Source organism: Xenopus laevis, chromosome 2L, assembly GCF_017654675.1.
Source record: "Xenopus laevis strain J_2021 chromosome 2L, Xenopus_laevis_v10.1, whole genome shotgun sequence".
Classification (NCBI taxonomy): domain Eukaryota; kingdom Metazoa; phylum Chordata; class Amphibia; order Anura; family Pipidae; genus Xenopus; species Xenopus laevis.
In genome coordinates, this window is record NC_054373.1 from 117,235,191 (window position 1) to 117,257,610 (window position 22,420).

The 22,420-nt window shown below is 37.2% G+C and overlaps 1 protein-coding gene across 1 annotated transcript in view; it reads right to left on the minus strand.

Moving 5' to 3' along the window:
- The window catches only part of LOC108708425 (multidrug resistance-associated protein 5), a 47,858-nt gene extending 25,693 nt beyond the window's left edge, over positions 1–22,165 (minus strand). Inside the window, exons 1-15 of the mRNA XM_018247101.2 lie at positions 20,994–22,165; positions 16,880–17,035; positions 14,887–15,034; positions 13,162–13,395; positions 11,259–11,432; positions 10,401–10,548; positions 9,498–9,646; positions 8,964–9,071; positions 7,496–7,801; positions 5,224–5,295; positions 4,894–5,018; positions 3,106–3,178; positions 1,475–1,678; positions 1,172–1,297; positions 806–914 (exon numbers count right to left, since the gene is read on the minus strand). Of these exons, the coding sequence (XP_018102590.1) occupies positions 806–914; positions 1,172–1,297; positions 1,475–1,678; positions 3,106–3,178; positions 4,894–5,018; positions 5,224–5,295; positions 7,496–7,801; positions 8,964–9,071; positions 9,498–9,646; positions 10,401–10,548; positions 11,259–11,432; positions 13,162–13,395; positions 14,887–15,034; positions 16,880–17,035; positions 20,994–21,073 (2,212 nt within the window). The 5' untranslated portion in view covers positions 21,074–22,165. The remainder of the gene's footprint in view (positions 1–805; positions 915–1,171; positions 1,298–1,474; positions 1,679–3,105; positions 3,179–4,893; positions 5,019–5,223; positions 5,296–7,495; positions 7,802–8,963; positions 9,072–9,497; positions 9,647–10,400; positions 10,549–11,258; positions 11,433–13,161; positions 13,396–14,886; positions 15,035–16,879; positions 17,036–20,993) is intronic.
- Between the last annotated feature and the right edge of the window lie 255 nt (positions 22,166–22,420).

Genomic DNA, 22,420 nt, shown 5'->3' on the forward strand with positions numbered 1-22,420 from the left:
TTCATTACTGTAAACACTTTCCACATATTAATTGCAGTGTTAACAAACCATTTACATTTGTGTTTGTTCTAATTAGCAGTGGATGCAGGAGGTGTGTTTCAACAGCAGTTTCAACTGCAATTTAAACATCTCTTCCCTTATACTTTTGGAAGAGATGGTTATAATAACACAAGATAAGCTGTAGTAGGATGGTGGAAGGAAAGGAATCCCTGTGCATTTTAGTTATGGATAAAATATTCATTTTAAAATATAAGCAACATCACAACTGTTACATAATATTGTTATAATACCATATATCCCCCATATCAGAGAGAGACACATTATATTAATATATTTGTTATTGTGTACATGTTGCCAACATAAATTGGGTTGCTACCTGGCTGGTGTTTTATGCCCCTTTTACTATCCTTTCTATTTCATCTTTAAGCAGTGCCCCTGATTTTCCATCTGTTTTGGTAAGCTTACTGTATTAAGGCTCAGATCATGTGAAAACTCTTAAAAAACCCTTCTAGAAGATCTTCACTATCTGCTTTAAATCAAATGCAATTGGTTTATAATCAGTACAGTACAGCAACATGCAATAATTAGAAGTACTCTTGACTTTTCAGGTAACCTTTTGCATATTAGTAACAAAAATTTATTCATATTCACTTTATTCTGTATATTTGCTGAATATTGCTGCTGCATACAAAGCACACAATTAACTTCAAAGAGGTAAAACAAAAGAAAATTGGAAATCGTTTTATATATTATATACTGTAAATGTGATTTGATAAAATGTGAAATATTCTTAAGAAAATTTTACCTTGATCTATACTTTCTTTAAAAACTTTGGCACGGTCACTACATGATACCTGTCTGTCAAGTTTTTCATAGTTTGTTGCAGAACATTGTACATCTCTTTTAATACTGTTCTGTAAAATAGGGGAATATTAATTACCAAATGTATTGTTGCACAATTAGCATAAGTTGTCTATATGATAAAAATGTAAAGTTTTGCCAAAAGCACAAATATCCTTCACATGACCTTTAAGTGAATAGGACACATAATATAAATGAATCGATCAGGGTAACACAATAGCGTTTGAAGAACATCACATATAAATCTCATGTGCAGTCAATAAAAGACTCAGGTATAAAAGAGCACTTCTAGTGTATGATATAGCCTTACCACTTGTTGCATACTCTGAAATAAAACCGCGTAGTCACTCTGATTTTTCATGAGTTCTTCATGTGTCCCTTGTTCAGCAATAGACCCATTTTTTATCATCAGAACCTCATCACACTCCACAAGATACTGAAAGAATACATGTCATCCAAAAATTCAGTTTCCAAAAAAACATAAAGGCATATTGTCTTCAGAATAAATAAATTATTATTATTACTATTATTAAATTAATTAATAAAGTTTTATTTCATGTGAGATTATACTTTGATTATACTTTGTTTTAGGAGATTGCTTTCAAATCTTTACCTGTAGCTGATGCGTTATAAACAAGACACTCCTGTTCTTCATGCCTTTTTTGATAGCTTTGCTGAACAACTGAGCTCCAACCTGAACATCCACAGCACTAAGTGGATCATCCAAAAGCACCACACTTCTTTCACTATAAAGAGCACGGGCTAAGCTGATCCTTTGTCGTTGTCCTCCACTAAGATTAGCACCACGTTCCCCTATCTAAAGACAGAAAATATATCATATGGAATAAGTACATTAGTGGGTTCATATTCATTAAATGGGACTGAAATATACTCATGTACCAGTCTATTTTTACTTTGGATGGAAAGTTCACCTTTTTCAATTTTGTTATATGTTTTTTGTATGTTTTCAAAATTTAGACCTGGTTGCTGGGCTATTCTCACTAGCAATCTATAAATATATTTAATAATAATAATGCTGATGATACTTTCATTATTTAGGCTATAGAAACCTTTGGCTCAATCTGCTGTGGGTTATTCACGTAGACTACTACCAACTTGGCTAATCCTTTTTTTTTTTTTTTTTATGATCACTGGTACAGAATCATTTAATCATGTGGGCTAAATGGCTAGATACCATTAAGGGTCATTTAATGTATTGCTTTAAATAGGCATAAATAGTCATACTAAAATATACTCTTAAATAAACTTTAATAAGGATTATAAACTTTTTGTTCTTCTTATTAGAAGAATCCCAGTGAAACTTACTTTGATTTATCCAACCTTAATATGTATCATTATCACAATACTATGGTATATAAACTTTTTCACATTTTCTTGTGGATTACATACCACTCAGAACACCTAATATTTCCATCCTTGGGGAAAACATTTGTTTTGCACACATATATAAAATTGCACAAATTTCATGGTTCTCCTGCCTAGGGTGCCATCCATTCCAGTACTGTGACCCTATGCAGGAGGATTCTGATTGCAGAGGCCTCCTGCATAGGAAAGTAACCTCTGAACTCCCCTTCTTGTAATGATCTTTAATCACTGAAGGAGGCATCAGAACAATTATCAATATCAAAGGAAAAAAATAGTATTTTGCTACCATCATATGCACTTTAGGCTTTGTGTTTTGATATGACTAATGGATTATCTAAATGAAATGCTCAAAGTGCTCAAAAAGTCCATCAGTTTTATAAATGATTTATGCTTTTCATCAGTCACTTGATTTGTACTTTCCTACTCATAAAACAAATTAGATGTGTTTGCTTTAATCGTTTCACTCACAAACTGATTAGTGTTACTAATTTTTGTTTTTTAACTGTGTTACTTTTTCCCGTTAGGTGGTACTTTTTCCCCCCTAAAGGACCAGAGAAAGTTTAGTGACTAAATTTACTGGGGGTAGATAACATATTTGCACACACCAGTGAATTTGGCTTTACTTATACATTAAATTTGTTAATAGGTCTCTCTTCTAGTAGACTGTGATGCCAGTTACCAAATAGAATGTAACCCAAATGTAATTTTTTTAAATGAAATGCAAAATATTTCATATTAAAAAACAATCTGAACATTTTGGATGTGTGTATGCTTTCCCATTAGAGCTCAATCTATTTAATTTTACGTATGACAGACTGAAAAAGTAGGATATTAAGCAAGTATAATTATGTTTCTTACCTCTGTCAATTCTCCATGAGGTAAGGATTCAATGTCAGGATACAAACAGCATGCTTCTAAGATTCTCTGGTATCTAAATGTGAAGAATACACTCCCTTACTGATAAAGATTAACATCAAATTAGCTGACAGTAATACATCGGGGTTTGGGTTTGCTTGGTATAGATTCACATTTTTGTTGTCTGCTGTTTTATGATTCTGAACTTATGGCACTCTGCATACCCTTGTGAAATATCCACCTCCTGGATTCAGCTTACCCAGTCTCTATTAGCTTGCGACTACTCTCTACTCTTGGTGACACTAGCCACAATTATAGGATTAAGGTTACTAGGCCATTAGGCACAGAATCAAGATAAGGCCCCTGCATTTCTCAAGAGCCACAGTCTTCTTTGCTGTTAGCATCAAACAGTAGCCTAATGCCTAAGGGCTAGTCCACACGGGGAGATAGCGACGCGTTTGCGGTCGCGGCGACAAAGCGCCGCGACAGTCACCGCGACCGGCGCAGGCTTTTTCAGGCGACTGTTGAAAAGCGCATCGCCTCGTGTGGTTAGCACAGGCGTTTTTACATAGGCGCCCATACAAAACTGTCGCCTGCGCCGGTCGCGGCGACTGTCGCGGCGCTTTGTCGCCGCGACCGCAAACGCGTCGCTATCTCCCCGTGTGGAATAGCCCTAAAGGTCCTGAATATAATGTATCAATGCATTCTACAATAAACTCTTTACCTTAGTCCTGAACTGATAAGCCTAATAAAGAACACATAACTTTAATCCACTACACTTGTTTTTACTTTGCATTTGTATTTTATATTTCTAATATAAATATTTGTGGATATATAATTGTTTTAATTTCCTTTGATTCTGTGAGGGTATGATTAATTCAGCTTGCTGCTGTAGTTGTGTTTAAACCAACAGCACACAAGTTGGTTTTCCCCCACTGCCAGCCAGTAAAGGATCTCATTGGTCCAGTGCCCCAAGAAATTGGTGATAGAACTCCCATCAAGCAAGTGAACTTCAGTATAGATAATACACGGCTGGTGAATGGTAGACACAAAATGCAAGTTAAATATTTGTCCTATGCTGTTACAATCTCCAGAAAGAGAATCTCTTAGAGGCTATGGATAAAAGACTTTGGCATAGGTGTAAATTTTTGCAGACTCTGTTTTTAGTATCCTAATATTTTTGATAGATGCATTTAAATGATAACTGGAGTCCTTAAACTTACACACACAATTAAACAGGACAGAGGCAAATGCCATAAAAAGGGGACCTACACTGAAAAATGTAAGTAAATGGAACAAAGTCCTAAACTGCTATGGCAATCCGCTAAACTATAATAGTAGGTTTAGGAATGCAGTTTTGCAAAAGTCCAATCGTTTCATATTTACTTAAAAAGAAAGCTGTTGAGAGAGAAATGTGGTGAATTTTCTCTTGGCATAAATGCTTTGTGAAAATTCACCAGTGTATTTTTGCCATACAATTGTAGTGAGGAGAATTATCTTAGGAATTTATGCCACAAAGAAATTATGGGATATTAGCATGGAGGAGATGATTTAGCAAATTAGCAAATTGGCTGCTTAATATTTAATGGTTCGCTGAAAGAGAAATTTAACCAATGTGGAGTTAATTCACAAAAAACTTGTTGGATTATTCATTAATAAACAAGTGATGTTGTGGCGATTTTTCTTTTTTGGTTAAAATACCTTTATTCTTTAGTAAATATGCCCCATATTATCATTTGTCTGGGAATTGATTATACCTTAAGACTTTTAAAATAAGATATGCATACTTACTTTTCCTCAATATATTCCTCTCCAAACAAGATATTTTCTCTAAGTGATTCATTAAAAATCCAAGCTTCTTGGGCAGCATAGGCAATTCTACCAGAAACTGTTACTGTACCCTCTAATAAAGTCATCTAGATAAAATAAAATACATGAAGGTTTGGTAGATAATGTCAGGTAATCACCTACTGCATTTCACAAATGATAGAACCAGTATTTGTAAAATTAATTATAAAAAGTATGAAACATATAAATATATAGAAGTTGAAATGAAGAAACCTTAATTATATAGTACGAAGTAGCTTTACCACAAGTATATGACAAATGACATACACCTACCTGCCCTAATATGGAAAGAATTAGAGAGGATTTTCCACTTCCAACAGACCCACAGATTCCTATAAGATTACCCTGTGGAAAAATAATGTGAAAAATAGTTATAATATTTATATTATATATATTTCAGTTTCAGTGTCAAATGTTTCCAGATAATTTTGGTAAAATTCTACATAGAAATGTATCCCAAAATACATTTCTATACAAAATACATTTCTATACAGAAATCCCTTTTGTAGTTTACACCTGCAGTTTATTACACTGAACTATTGAAACTGTACCAGACTTATTTAATAGTGCAAGTATAGTGCAAAGTGCACAATTGCTCCTATCCAAATTCTAGTCACAGAGGTACTTATGTCAATGCTTATTTCTCTATACATTCCCCGAAATGTTTGTTTTATCCACTTGGCAAGTGAATGGCTTCTGTCTTCATGCCAGAGTTGGGTATCAGATGAATGATCCACTATATCTTATAGGGGGGCTCCTTTTTGCCCAGAAGATGTATTAGAGCTCACTCTATTAAAATCACCAGACATCATGTCTCTCTACATGCAGAATGTGTGCAAAAGGCAGTTATTTTGTTAAGTTTTGTTTGTACTGGAATCAGTTATTTGAATGAGCTCTAATACATCTGCTAGGAAAGGGAGCCCCCTATAAGATATATTGGATCATTCATCTGACACCCAACTGCTGCATGAAGACAGAATGAAGAGAAACAAATGCTGAGAGAGGAATAGTCAAGATAAACTTGATTATTTCAGAAACTATGCAGAATTTTTAATTGATTGTATTTAGAAAGTTTCTTTCTTCAGTAGCTTATATTAAATTTTTATTTTTGTGAAAGTTCTTTTCTTTTAACAGCCATATGTGTTATTTTCAGGGCTCCCTTTGGGTATGGGTCATACACACAACTGACCCAGGAGTGGTGCCAATCATTGACTAAGAACATCTATCACCGTAAGATTTACTGATTCAGACTTTAATTAACTGCCACATCATAAATCACACACAAGCCACAGCACATGCTACTTGTGGGTGCTGGAATTCTGAGGAAAACACTGCATAAAAGGCATAAAATGAGCTGCAAATTTTTGCAATTTGCACTTGCTTTGTAAATTAAAGTGGACTTGTCACACAGACATAATAAAGTTGTATAATAACCCCAAATTAAACATCAAACCCAAAGTTTTTTTAATTAAAACATTCATACTTCGCTTAAAAATCTCAGCTGTCAATTATATATTGTCTGCCCCTCCTCTATGACTCTGCATTTCCTCTGTGTCAATGTACTCCTCACATTCTCCCTCTCTCCTCACCATCTAAGTGTGTAACCAGTGCATGGACATGGGTATCAGGTGCCCCATCTTGGCTCAAAAGATTGTGGCATAATGGAAATGTGATTGTGAATTCCAAGACTAAAAAAACACACGATTGAATCATTTATATAGTGCAAGTGATGTTTATTTTGCTTGACTAACATCTTAAATTGGATTTGGAATTATTTCTTAGGGTGACAGGTCCCCTTTAACTTGAAAATATATTAAAGGGATGCTGTCATGATTTTTATAGTGTAGATTTTATTTCTTGATTACACTGTTTACATTACAAATAAATCACTCCACTGTATAAAATTGTATTCCTAAACCAAAAAGCAAGGCAGTTTTACTATGAGTCACAGGAAGAAGGCGAACATTGCTTATGTTTCTGTTTAACGACTAAATGACTCATTTATTAATGTAAGTGCAGTGTGCAATATTAATGTAAGTGCAGTGTGCAAAGTGCAATTTCAGATTTAAATTGCCATATTTTCTACCCATAATTGTTTTTCCCTTAAAGTGACACTGACACTAAAAAACGACTTTTTAAAATATGAATGTACATTAAAAGTTACTTATAGGTCATGTTGACCATTTTTTGTTGAAAGGTTTGTTTTTGTAAGTAATTATTATTTGAAGTTCTAAACCTGACTATTTTGCCAACCTGACTGTCCCATCTCGGCCTGTCAGTTAAAGTTTCTAATGCTAACAGACTCATGCTACACAAATATGGCAGCCCCCTCATACAGGAACATGGGGCATCAGACAGGTAATGTAAAATCATTGTGTAAATACTTTATGGCAAAGTTATAAGTAGCTTTCAAAGGCAATATTATGATAGATGTAAAAAAGAGTTTAATTTCTGGTGTCAGTATCTCTTTAAGTCTAATTAAAAATTGTAACTCATACAATTTTGGATATCACTATTAGTTTATTAGTTATAAAGTAAAACAAACCTTTTTTAGAGTAAAATTGATGTTTAAAAGTGCTGCTGTACGCTCATGGACAATAGATTCAGATGCATTGGCGCCATTGAATATTTGTTTTAATTCTGCACCATTACGTAGATGGTGACCATTAATTAGATTCTGTGTTTCCTTGGGCTCCTCTTGTTTATGTTCTGATGCCTCTTTTTGTTTTTCCAATAATGAGGATCTGGCATCTGGACTCCATGTAAAGTAGGCACCACTGAATTTGATGAGATCATTTGATTGTGGTTGCTGAATGCTGCTCATATCAGACTCTTCCATCAAAAACAGCTTCTAGAAACAAGGAATTCAGTGCTAAGCAATAGAAAAGAGGGATGTACATTTCTACTAATACATGGTATACAGAAGTGTAAATATTGTTTTTACAACAAAATAAATATTTTTCTTCACAATTTAAAGGACCTAAAATAAAATCGAGCTAAAGAAAATGTAATTCTAAGCAACTTCCACTGTACATCAATTACACATTTACAACTTCACTACTTTGTTGGCGCAGTTGCTATTTGTGTGTATTTCTCTAAAATAATTAATGCTGCATACTGCAAATAAACAACTTGTGCAAACTTTATGGAACTGACAACCCAAAACAACAAAAAAAAATAACAGTACTGTATATCCACAAAGGCAATATTCTAGGTTTCCTATTACATTGTCAGTGTACAGTAATTGTACACAGCGAGCCCAAAGCCAGTATACATTTAAACCTGAAAAACATAAGAAACTTCCTACATTAGGGTCATATTAACATAGATAGAGGTATATTGGTATTTCTTTCGTCTTGACTGAAGTGCAATTTCAATAACAGATATTCCAGAGGGACTGAAGATGTAGGTACAAGATTTTTATTAGGACCCGGTAACATCTAGTTATGCTGGCTAGAAGAGAGCGGGGGTTAGGGGGTTATTTACTAAACCTCAAATCTATCTGGTTGGTGATTTTTTGGGCTTTATTATAACCTGATTCTGCAAAAAGACCAAATGTGAAAATCCGCCATCTCAGGCCTGTTGAGGTCATATATAAGTAAATACAAGATGTACCTATCCCAATTAGATGATATCATGGTTTGAGCTGGGTTTAGCCCGATAATCAGATACATTTGGGGTTTTCGGACAAAACCCTGTGTGATTGCGGGGAAAAAGTCAGAAAAATCATACAATTCTGAGTTTTGCTTGATTTATCAGTTTTTTCCCCCGATCCAATTAATTTGAGTTATTTCACTAATACATAAGGCAGAATCAGGGATGGGAGTTTGCTCAAGCTTTTTTATATAAAATATGAGATTTATTCGGATTTTAGTAAATAACCTCCTTAATGTCACTTTATATGTGACAAACAAAATGTCATTGATACGCTTGGGCAGGTTTGGGATACAGAAAAAAAGATCAGGCCTATGTTCCTACCACTGAAAGAAACTAATCTAGCAAACTTGACCCACCTGGAATCTGGAGATAGAAATGGAAGCTTCAGAAGCTGCTTTAACAGCGAGTGGTATCATTTTTAGAGCACTTGTCATTGAGTTGAAAACTGTAACCACTGTGAAAGCCTAGGACAATAACACAATAGTTTAAACAATTGCTTCTACTTGTAGGGGCAAATGTACTTGTAGGGGCAAATGTACATTACTACATTTATCAATGAATCTAAAACTTTCACCATGTTCATTTGTACTGTACTTTAATTACAAATTAATTTTATACCTATCCTTTTATTTCACTGCAGAAAAAAACTCTTTCTAAGCTAAAAAGATCATAGTTATACATTAGCAGGCCTTTTTGTAGGGTGCAAGACATGAGAAACAACAAAAATATTGTTTGTTGCAATTTTAAAATGTTGACAATAAGGGGAGAAAAAGTTTTGCAGAGGATTTACATAGAAGTCAAATATTCTTAATGTACATATTAACTAAGTTAATTGTCTTTGCAGCTAACTCCAACAGACAAAAACATAATACATAAACACAGTATGATACCTCAGCTGCATTCAGATTGAATCCGAGCGCCATGTGTAAAGTAAATGTGCATATACTGGCTACCACAACAACTACTGGAGCTACCCCAGATGTGATACTCTGCACATATCCAGCTTTTTCCAAAAATGTCTTTTCTTCGCTTCTAATGTCTAAGGAAAAAAAAATCTGCTTTAAAAAAAATACACATAAAATTATTTTTTAAAAAATATATATTATGCAATAATACAAAAGTACAAACATGAACACATAATCTTTATGCTGATATGGCTTATGCACGGGGAACAGTATATTACACTAATTTATCAAGTGAGGAAGAGCAGAAACTACCACTTTCCAATTCCCATTCACTTGTTACCCAAAAGGATATTTCAACTACAAGTGCTGCTAGGCCTCTCAGAGTGTCAAATTATTGTTTTTGGGGCTGCATATAGCCCTCATTCTGTGGCACCTGAACAAACAAATAGAATAAATGCTGTATTAATAAATATCCTCTGTGAACAGTGAATTTCACAGCTGCAGGGGATATTCTATGAAACTGCACCACAGTTTTATTTTTTAGCAGAACTGATTTAGCAAAGAAAGAGTGAAACTGTTTTCACCTCCTTCATACACGCTACACTGACATACTTGGCCATGTAAAAAAGTTTCTAGTCCTGAAGAAGTGTTTGAATAAGCATACAGACCTTTTCATGTATATGACTACTTGAGGGTGTACGACAGAAGAAGTGTTGTTGAGTAAATATATGGATATCATGCTAAAAATGTACAGCCTACTATCATGCTAAAACATCTGCTATCATGCTAAAATGTACAGCCACTATTTGTATAGAAATAATTTTTGATAGTAAACTTTTTTCTACAGACAATATATTATTGAGTAAAATTCTTACTTAATTACCCCACCTTGAATTTTATTTCTAAAGGTATTTTCCCAGGCATACATTTTAATAAATTTTATGCAGTTTAGGATCTCATTCATAAGCCTCACTCTTCTGTCTGTCACCACAATGCATTTCTTTCGAAAATATGCTGTTAGCTTTGATGCCAGCATCTGCAAGAAAAATTTATTGACTCTGTGAAGTATTGTATATGTAAGTATGTAAGCATATAATTATAAATACAGTATATGGACATTTTGAACATTATGTTGTAGGGAATTCAATAAAAATGGTTGAAAATAAATAGAGATGAGTTTGGTGCTACAAGGAAAGCAAGCACAGGAATGGGATCCGTTATCAGTTAATATTGTTCCTCTAGCAGAATCCATTTTTTAAAACAGAAAACAGATATTTCTAATATGTAATTTTGAAGTTTGCTGTTGACATGTTGTTTGTTTCCCAGGTTCGCCCAGACATGTGACTTGATAAACTTCAGTCACTCTTTACTCCTACGCTGCAAGTTGCAGTGATATTTCCCCCCTCCCTCTCAATAGTAAAACACTCAAGCCCCACCACGACTCCTCCATTCACATTGAGTAGGAGAAACAATAGCTTATCTGAAAGCAGTTGCATTGTGAAGTGCTAGCTCTTTTTTGAGAGCACAGATCAGGCTCAATGACCTGAGATTGCTGCCTAAACACCAATATTACAGCCAAAATAACATAGTTATTGGTTGAAGAATAACATTTTAAAAGGTACAATTAATTATTTGAATGTTCAAGGTGTAATTTGATAACAAAAACCATAAAAATCATGACAGAATCCCTTCAACCACTACAAACATCAGTAGTTTGATTGCTGATATCATGAAATCCAGTCTTACCATAAACGGATAAAAAATAATAAATACAGCAGAGCCTAAAAGGGCAGAAGGCCCCAGGAAAAGTGCTGTGTACACCAGACCCATGATACCAATCACAGGACTTGCAGCCAACATACAGCCAACCGATGCTACTTCAAATAGCCGCTGACCATCACTGGAGCACATGTTAACAAGCTGGAAGAAACAAAAAACAAGCAAATTACATAACAAGGGCTATATCATTGGTATCTTTGGTAAATTAAACTACTACCCTTGCCTGCTGTTTGAGACAGTGCAGAGGATTCTTTGGGCATTGGGAACTGATAGTGGTGCAGCATTCAAGAAATAGTACACTGGGCCAAAACACCTTTCAGCGGACAGGAGCCCTGGCCCTGGGCTAGCAATTATATTTACTGGGTGGGCCCACCAATTTTTGGATTTGCAATGTGGAACTATCCTACTCAAACTGGGATCATTGAGAGATATGAAAAGACAGCAGGACAGTGCACAGTGAGCCCCACCCACCAAAACCACAGCCCACCTGGATTTTTCCCCATATCGCAGTGGGCTAGTCCAACCCTGTGTGTTCCTTATGTTTCTATTCAACCTAAACATTTCATTCTGTCTTTCTAATTGATGCCTGTTATTGGGTTTAATTCATAGTAAATGCAGAACAAAAAGCAGAAACAAGTTAATTTTAAGGTGAACTACTGCTTTAGAAGAGGGAACAAACCAGGCACAGATGTCCTCGGCTGTGTAATCAAAATTAAGAAACAGTTAACATAAGGAAAACACAACTATGTTCAGAGAAAATCCAAGGGTATCACCTTTCTAATGATCAGCCAGACTAGATAATGTGTCCACAATTTACAGATAATCACTGAACTCCCCAAACAAACAGCTGGAATTTAGACGCATAATAGTCAGTGGCGTAACTACCAGGGGTGCGGGAGGCGCACCCTGGCCCGTACCCCACTGGGGCCAGGCGTCGGGAGGGCTGAACTAAGCACTTACCCCCCCTGGACTTGCCTGCAGCAGCAGCCTGGGACACAGACACTGCACTGATTTTGAAAATGTTTTCTGACACTACCAGTTGCACATCCTGTTGTGGAGGGGGGAGGCTTGTGGGACTGGAGCTGCCACTAATAATACTGTCCCCTGTCTAATCCATTATACGAGCCTGTCATTCACCTTGGCTACAAAGATAGCCTGGAAAAGGAGGGGGGTCAGGAGCACCCAGCATAAGCGACTTTTCAGCAGTTCCCTTGATTGAGGTCCAAATAATCTCAACATAAATAAAGTCATTTTGTATCCTGTTTTGTTTTGGATGGGAAATAGATTACATGCAGAAAGCGTCCCCCTCAAATAGAGTGAGACACTCCGCAGATTTGTTGAATAGTCAGTCCCTCAGTCATTTCAGTGAACTAACTGCAGTTATATATTTCATTTGTGGCACATAGGATAAATACAATGCCAGTTCTATGTATAATGCCTGCGGAACACATGATAGTGCCAGTTACATGTATATTACCCCAACACATAAAAGGACAAATGTAGTGTCAGCTTTGTGTATAATGCCCTAGAACACATGAGGTGCACGCTAGCATCACATCTGCGTGCGATTCACAGGGGGGGCTGGGTGCCCATCCTGTACCAGGGCCCGCCAGCAAGTAGTTAAGCCACTGATAATAGTGATGCGTGGAGTGAGTAAAACTGGACCCGACCATAACCTGTAAACCTGAGGGCCCACAGATCATTAACTTATAAGGGCTCATTTACCACAGCTACAGGCACAAGTGCTGGAGTGCTAAGGGTCTCAAAAGAGGTGGTGGCAAAAACTTTGCCAATTATTATAATCAGCATAATCTTAATAAATAGTCAAAATGATTTTGAAAAGTTGAGTGTACAAACTGTTATCTTTTACCTCACCAGTCGTAATGTCCTTTGATTGTTTAAGTCTCAGCATCTTTTTGAAAGCCAATGCTAGAACAGCTCCCTTTAGCCGAACTCCAGTTCTGTAATTCATAGCCCAATGTAAAGCAAAAGACCAAGAACGAACAAGTTCTGCTGCAAATATGCCAGATACTAGAATCAACCCATAAAGCAGATCGTATTTTAAAGTATTTGCATATTCTAGTAAAGCCCGAATAAAAATAGCCTGCAAATAAGAGAAAAAAAATTATACCATAATTATAATATATATATAAAACAGTTTTGGGGTGGAGATCCCCCTTTAAGGGTCACTATAAGGGTCACAATATGTATTTGGGAGTCCTTTATGGGCTATGTGTTGTCCTTGGGGGGCTACTGTATGATACACACTACAGTAAGGTATGTTATGCGCCCAATAAATTCAGAGATGTGGGTTTTTTTTTTTGCAAGCCACATGAACTTAAATAATCTTTGGTAATCGCAACTGTATATGCAGAAAAGTGGCTGGGGTGAGGAAACAATTAAATATCTGTATGCTTCACAGTTTGATGTATGCACTAGAGTTTATGTACGTGAACAGGAACTTGGTGGCGACATATTTAATATTTAATTTCATAGGAAGGTAAATCCTACTTGTATATGGGTATGCATATATTTGATATTCTAAAACAATTTTTCAGTATTCCATTATCCATAATGTATATTTGTGTCTATTTTTCCATAAAAACGGAAATGTATATGAAGAATAGCATCATTGTCCCAGGATGTTTTACATATACAGTTCAAACAGAACAAATCTGTATGTGCAGATTTGACTAGTTGGGGAGGCACATTTATCAAGGGTCGAATTTCGAGGGTTAAAAAATTTGAATATCGAATTCGAAGGATTTAGCGCAAATCCTTTGATCGATCAAAGTAAAAATCGTTCGATCGAATGATAAAATCCTTCGAATCTAACGATTCGAAAGTTTTATAAGCGATCGATCGAAGGATTTTTCCTTCGACCAAAAAAAGCTTAGAAAAGTGCTGGGGAAGGTCCCCATAGGCTAACATTGTAGTTAACATTGTACCTTGGTAGGTTTAAACTGCCAAAGTATGTAGTCGAAGTATTTTTTAAAGAGACAGTACTTAGACTATCGAATGGTCAAATAGTCGAACGATTTTTAATTCAAATCGTTCGAGTCGAAGTTGAGGAGCAACACTAGCATGAAAAATGTTTTTGGGGTGCCAAATAAGTGCTGTGATCGGCCATTTGTAGCCCCATGTGGATTGTAAACCTACATTGAGGCTCTGTTTGGCAGTGCACCTGGTTTTTAGACAACCAAAACTTGCCTCCAAGCCTCAAATTCAAAAATAATCTCCTGCTTTGAGACCACTGGGAGCAACATCCAAGGGGTTGGAGAGCAACATGTTGCTCACGAGCTACTGGTTGGGGATCACTGATCTAGAGTAATTAGGGCATCCATATACTTTAGCTGTGTGGCTTTACACATAAAGACAAGAACAACCTGCCATAGCATTTACCATGAAAAATGTAATAAAATAAATAAAAATGCTAAATTGTAAATTAATGTATTTCAGCAAAATACTGTGTTTTAAACTCAATTATATGAGTTCTGACACATTTATTACATATACTGTACATGATACAGTGCTCAACAAGTAAATACAAATGAGAAACAGAAAAACACTAAGGCAGACAAAAACATCAACTCACAGGGCCAATAAAGCTTGCTGCCATAGTGATAATCAGAGACAAGAAAGCCAATAAAGATCTTGTTCGACAGAAGCGCCACAACACCATACTTAGTGAAGCTTCCCTCTTTCCATGGTTATGTAGTTCTTCTTCCCAAAGAGACTGCAATCTGTTATGTAGGATTTACATATGAATGCATAGATAATATTATAGCTGTTAATATTTAATTTTCCAAAAATGCTTTCGTACAGTCTCCTTACACTCGGAGTCAGATAAATAAAGAAAGAAGAGCTGCAGCTCTATGTTTTTTCTAAGCTAAATCTGGTGTCATATATAACATGCTGAGCTTTAACTGGACCAAAATAGGTTTATGCACTGTTAGCCTAAGGTTGTCTAGGGTTAATGGGAGCTGAATTTCTATAATATATATGGGTTTTGGTCCTCCCATCTGATATACACTTGTATAATGACTTTTAAAAACACAGTTGCAAACATCTGAACAATGAGTAAATGGCATCAAATTGAGATCAAGTCCTGTGCCAAAGGCAGACACCTTTGGCATAGAACAGGAAACATGTGGCTCGTCAGATCTCCTTACTAACGACTGGATTTTAAAAATAATTCTTCCCCTACCCCAAGAGCTGTTCTGTGAGGCACCAAAACACATTAAAGGGGTAATTCACCTACTTAACGTTAACTATGTTATAGAAGGTCCTACTCTTACTTAAATTTTCAATTAGACTTTTTATTGATTTTGAATACTCTTCTGCCTCTTTCCACAAATAGAAGGGGGGGGGGTCAGCAAAATAACAATAGTGCTCTGTGAGGATACATTTTTATTGTATTGTCACTTTTTATTACGTGTCTTTTTTTCAATCCCTGTCCTACTTATATTCCAATCTCTCATTTAAACCACTGGCTGGTTGCTTGTGTAAATTAGACCCTAGCAATCACACAGATGATGGAATTCCAAAGATTGTCTCAGAATATCTCAGAGACAATTTAATAAAAAAGGGGAACCCTTTAAAGGGTCAATTTACACCTCATTTAACTCATGTAACATGTTGTTTTAAAGATTTGGAGTATTCAATGCTTTAGTTTTCCTTTGAGAAATTATAACAAAATAGTGTAAGGAGAGATACGAAGTACTGCATACTTAGCTATACTTCTATTTGTGTCATGGTAGACTGATTTATTATATTGTGTCTACCCACACTAAATTCCAATTGTGAGTCATGAATCGCATCCTCTTTATACATCTAGAAATTGTGTCAGGCCATTTAAGGATATAAACGTTTTAATCTACCTGCATATTTAGGAAACGCCTTAAAGGGATATTAAGTGATAACTGAATCACACAAATACTGTAAACATCTTAAAACACACTGCTATATTTATAAATGTTTTTTAAAAGTAGCTTATACCCCCCACCCTTAATTCACCCCCTGCCCAACCACATAGCTCTCAATGTATGAAATTCCATGAGAGGTAACAGTTACACAGCAAGTCACCATGTTTGGCTATATTACATCTGGTGTATAGTTCCCTTTCATATAAATTAAAGAGACGAGCCATATTTACATGCATACTTGTATTTTCCTTTATCAAAACAGGAGCAACCATGGCTGCATCTGTGAGCATCAATTTGCACGTGCACAATCCCAGTTGGTTTCCTAGGGCGCCTGGCCGGTCTGGCCCGGCTCTGCACCTGCAGATACTTCAGACATCATGAGAAAGTGAGAAAAAGTTATCTCATAGTTTATCACGTGAAAAGTCATGGGATTCGAGGAGAAATACGTTTTCTCCTAATTCAATTCCAGTTTTTTCCCATTGATTTCACTAGAGATTTCATGTTATAAACCATGAGATACATTTTTCTGAATTGAATTGTATCTCAAATTGAATCTCGTCCATGAGTTTTCATGGAAGAAACCTTTTTTTACTGAATCAAATCTTGACCATTATTTTGTAAAATCCTTGTATTAATAAATAATTCTGTAAAAGTTGTTTTTACCTTTGGCAGTTAGTTTCAGATGACTCGTGAAATGACAAAATCCAGAGATCATTCATTTTAAGTTCAGAGAGCTTGTAAGCCTTCCTGGCAAGTGGTGTAATCCAGTTCAATGTCATAAATGAAAACAGGCCGGCATTGTCAATTGGGTGTTGATTTCTATGGTACAAAACAAATTTCCAGTTTGGTCAGAATCATCTTCCTGATGTACTGTTTAAAAGAGAGGGAAAGTCCTTTTATACTTGGGGGTGCCAAATGTTAGGCAACTCCAAGTGATTGTATTTACTTACCTGACACCCCGGGCTCCTATCAGCAGAAATTTGTACTGGCCTGGGGTTCTTCCAGTAAGCACAACGGAGTCATCCTCTTCCTGCTTCTTTACTCTTCAAATTTCCAGGGGCAGACGCATGTGCAGTAGCATGAAATAGACAGCTTTTTCCTTAAAGTTTGGCTTTTCGCTTTACTGCACATGCGCAGCTGGGAGAAGAGAGAAAAAGCAAGAAGAAGATGTGCTCCGTGGTGATTCCTGGAAGAACACTGTGCTAGTGCAGTTTTCTGGTGATTAGGAGCACCAGCCAGGGGTGTTGGGTAAGTAAATACAACACTCACTTGGGGGTGCCTAACTTTTTGCCCTCATAAGTGGAAAATTACTTTTCTTCTCCTTTAATGGAATTCCATTTCCGGATACATTTTTAACTCTTTGTTGCTTATTGCAAAGCAGCACTGCCCACGTTATAGAGGGCATCCTCCATAGCAGGACACATAAGTATCCTTTGCACTTCTAACGAGTAGTGTGGAGCAAAAATTAAAGCTCCTCTTCTTGGACTTGGTAAATAAATGGTACAATCAAATCCATACAAGAAGCAACTGCAGTATGCAAGGTACTGAGAAGTTAAATGAACATATTTTGTACAGGTATGGGACCTGTTATGCAGAATGCTCGGGACCTGGGGCTTTCCAGATAACAGATCTTTCCATAATTTGGATCTTCAAGTCTACAAAAAAAAGCATGTAAACATTAAATAAACCAAAAAAGATGAGTTTGCTTCCAATAAGGATTAAATATATCTTAGTTGGGATCAAGTACAAGCTACAGTTTTGTTATTACAAAGAAAAAGGAAAAAATGTGGAATATTTCATTATAATGGAGTCTATGGGAGACAGCTTTTCCGTAATTTGGAGCTTTCTGGATAACGGGGGTTTCCGGATAACGAAACCCATACATGTACTTGCATGTTTGGTCATTTATGTTTACCCTTGCAGTAGCTCTGGATAACAAATTCAAAATGTTGTCTCTAATTATTAAAGATATAGTATCTCCCTCATCATTTAAATGATATATGGCACCTTGATTTAAGTTTTGGCTTTTAAATATCAATCCCCATAATTAGAGTTACCCATAGACATTCTATGGTCTGTGTATGTGCTACAAATGAGCAGCAACAGTAATTCCAATAAATGCAATAGGATGTGGGTATCCAATTACAGATGTGCTCTCACACGGGGCAGATTTACTAAAGTGCGAAGTGACTAACTCTGGTGACGATTCGCCAGCACTACCGCCCACAGGGACTTTGACGATGTACTTACGGGAGCAGGCGTCACTTCGCTAGCGAAGGAGATAGATGCTACAGATGAATCGCACTATATCGCCAGGCGACTTTTCGCTCTGGCAAAAGGACGTTACTCCACAAATTCACTAAAATGCGGATTTAACTGAACGTTACCTCTTTCACCAGACTTGCCTTCCCAGCTCAGACCAGTGCATGGAGTGCATCATATTTTGTGAGTGGAAAAACTTCTAATTTCTAAAGCGCTGGCATCTTTTCCTTTTTTCAGGGTAATAGGTTGCAAAAGTCCTAAAAAAATATTTTTGTGTAACCGGTTTCCCCCATATATTTTCTAACATATGGAACATTATTGTACAGTGGGCTTTTGTGTAGGACATTATAACGACTCAATTGACTTTATTAAGGTTACCTTGGCATGTGTAGTTATCAGTGTAAATGTAATGTATTATATGCAGCATGTTAGATAAATACATCCTATCAACTTTAAATTTCCCGCCGTATGCTAATTAGCCTGAGGGCAAGACCTCTAACGAAGTTGTGCTAGGCAAAATTAAACGCTAGAGCATATTAGCTTTGATTTGTTAGCATTGCTGAAGTAATGCTAGCCAAAATTCACCAGCGTTCATTAGCAGGGACGAAACTTTGCATCTTAGTAAATTAGCGTTGTCTGAGCAAATTTTCGCCTGGCGAAGTGTTGGGTGCAAAGCCGTCACTTGTGAATTTTCGCCCACAAGTAAATGTGCCCCTATGTCTCCTTTATGATCTTCTCGTATTTTTTACCTGAACCTCATTTTCCAGTTTGCTGCTCATTTCTCCAATTTAGTCGAATCACTCTGCAAAGTGCCAGTATCCTTTATGGACTGTTAAGTATCATCAGCAAAAATAGAGACAGTTCTTACAATGTTCACCTCAAGGCTATTAATAAACAAGTTAAAAGGCAAAGGGCCAAGGACAGACCCCTGTGGTACTTGAGTAACAATACTGGTCTACTTTGTTCCATTTACTATCACTTTTTGTAATGTATTCTTCTGTAAATTCTTTATCCAAGTACTTATTACCCCTTCCAAACTAACAGACCTATACTTTTCAGGCTGAAAATTAGATTCCTTCTTAAACAGTGGCAGAAAAAAGGTTTGACAAACACAGAGCAGAACCTGGGATTAATACCATCCAGTAGATTAACATAGATTAACATAGAATAAGCAGCTAATTGTTTATATGCTAGCAAAGGCCTCTGGTGCATAATTATTTGCAAAACTTTATGCACCATATCATACTGTATACCACAAATCAATTTTAAATGGTGAATGCTTTTTTTTCATGGAACGGGGAATGTTTTTTTCATTCTGCACTAGGATATATATGTATAGTTTAGACAGATGGAACACTGCTTGTTCTCATCTCTGTTCACTGGTTCAGCCATTGCACTCTGCTTATAGTGATCTCTTCCCATTGAGCATGCACTCCAGGGAAAATTGTCAACTTTAATATCTATTTGATTTATAATGGTGATGCGGTAGCAAGGAGGCACTCTGTGCAGTGTCAGACTGGTATGCCAGGGGCCCACCAGATAAACTTAAGCTAAGGGCCCACTTTCCAAACTATTATCCTCCACTCCTCATTCAACCACTTTATTCTACTTGTTTCTTTTCCCTACATACTATACTCTATTCTTCCATTCAGGGCCGGAACTAGGGGTAGGCAGAGTAGGCACGTGCCTAGGGAGCAAAGCTGAGGGGGCGCCAGGCACATACCTGCTCTGTTGCCTACCCTGTGTCCGGTCCCCTCTCTCCCCGACTGCCGCTGGTGTCTTGCACATAAATCCTCTTCTGCGCATGCGCGCTGGAGCGAAACTTTGCGCATGCGCAGTCGAGTGCGCACAGAGCCGGCGCCGTGGCCCGCCAGGTTGCCTAGGGCGCCTGGCCGGGTTGGCCTGGCTCTGCTTCCAATATTAAGCCTCTTTGTTCCTATAAAGAAATAGGGATTGACCATGAAATCGGCCAAATGGTTAGAAGCAAGAGGTCCACTGACACCTGGGCCCACCGGGAGTTTTCCTAGTATCCCGGTGGGCCAGTCCAACACTGACTCTATGGCTAAGGCATAAGATCACCTAGGTCCAGCACTAGCAGTTTCCCAAAAAAAACTGCAGGACCCCACTGGACACCTTTAGTGAAACTATTTCCTTGTGAATGGACATTGTGATCAGCTTTCTTTAACTAAATGAGTAGACTGAAAATCCAAAATCTCTAAAGTAAGCAATTAAAGGTTAAAAAATATCTTCCTTAAGTAAAAAAATCCATCCTTAAGTAAAGAAATAATAATTTAAGCATATTTACAAGAAAAAACATTCTGGTGTCTGATGACTTAGGATGCCAAATTGGTACCACTACCGTAACTGCTAAACAAAAAAATGTCAACATCTCTTAGCACTCTAAACTTGCTTTTTTGTGTTGTTGTTCAAAAGCCAGTCTGGACATCCTCATTGCATATGATTTTACTATGACATTTTCAAGGAAAACTATTTTGATATGCTGTATTATATTTACCTGCGAGTAGTGCGGAAAGGTTTCAATAACTGTAGGCTGTGCTGGTACCTACTAGCAACCATCTTCCCAAGGAAGTCCATGTTGTCCCTGAGGCGGAGCAGAGTATCTGAGGATGTGCAGTAGTTAAGGCACTTGACTAAGGGCGCTGGGTTTGATTCCTGTGATGAGTCCTCTCGATTATTGTAAACTGGAGCACATTATGCCCACAAAGTTCTGTGCAAGATCAGTAGTGCTTTGTAAACCTATAAGGATATAAATACTAGGCAGAGAAGCCTCCGACATTAGGAGAGTACAAGTTCTAAATCTTTCCAAATGACTTGGATGTTTGTAGGTTTGCAATGACTTAGCAGCTTGTTCATAGGGCCGGTAACCAAACAGGACATCTGGCTTGTTGCCAATGGACTCAGAGGTTAAAGCTAACACACAGGGCAAAGTTCTGGTGGGATGTTCAGGTATGACTCCACAACACTGTGCTGCTGATCTTTACAATACAATACACTTTGAGGGTGAGGCACTTGTGCTGCCATTAATGTAGAGGGTTGCAGTAAGTTATAATGGAACAATAGGCAACCTGTTGGTGTTTCTTCACTCCCAATTGTTCCAATGCGTTGAAGCAGAAACAGGCAAGAGTGGATATTGTGACTTTGTCACTTTTCCCCAGGTACATGGCATTGCTGAAGAAAGAGAGTCCATAAGTCTGCCGTTGCATTACGCTATGGAGCCCCGGGGGAGTGTGACAGACACGGACAATCCATACCGACTGTCTCAACACATCACACTGACCCGGAGTCGGACTGACAATTTGCTAAAACATTCAAGGACACGCCGGCCTGCAGCTCTGAAGGGGACATGACAATGGGGGGCGAGAGAAGTGCTACCCCTCTGTGACAGGAAACGATATCCCACGGGACAACTTTCAGCACCCCTCAGTTTAAAAAAAAAAAAAAAAAAACAAGTTTTCGCCGGCTCTTAGCACCGCGGGATCCTCCCACTGTCATTGCTGGCCACGCCCAGTGTCCTGCCCACCGCGCGGTCACCTCTACTACTAGTCTATATATAAGCTGCCTAAACCCCCCACAGCTGCTATTGGAAATTACCCAGTTACCCTGCGCCGATGACTTGACTTAAAACTATGTTGTCATTACTTGACAGAAGCAAGCAGCGTTTCTTTCATATTTGGGACACCAAGGGCAGCCCTTTAGCTTTTATTGGACTGAAACTCTCCAAGTATCTTCTGTATCCTGAGTCTGGGTGGGGGGAGCGGGTTGACAAACAATTGCATAAATATGTTTATAGTTATTTTAACATAAAACCTTATTTTATATAATTTACCAATACAGACACATGGCAATCTAGTAGAAAAGGTGGCTGATTCTGTTAATGCCTTTTAGAGTGGCTTGGATGTCTTCTTAGACAAACATAATATA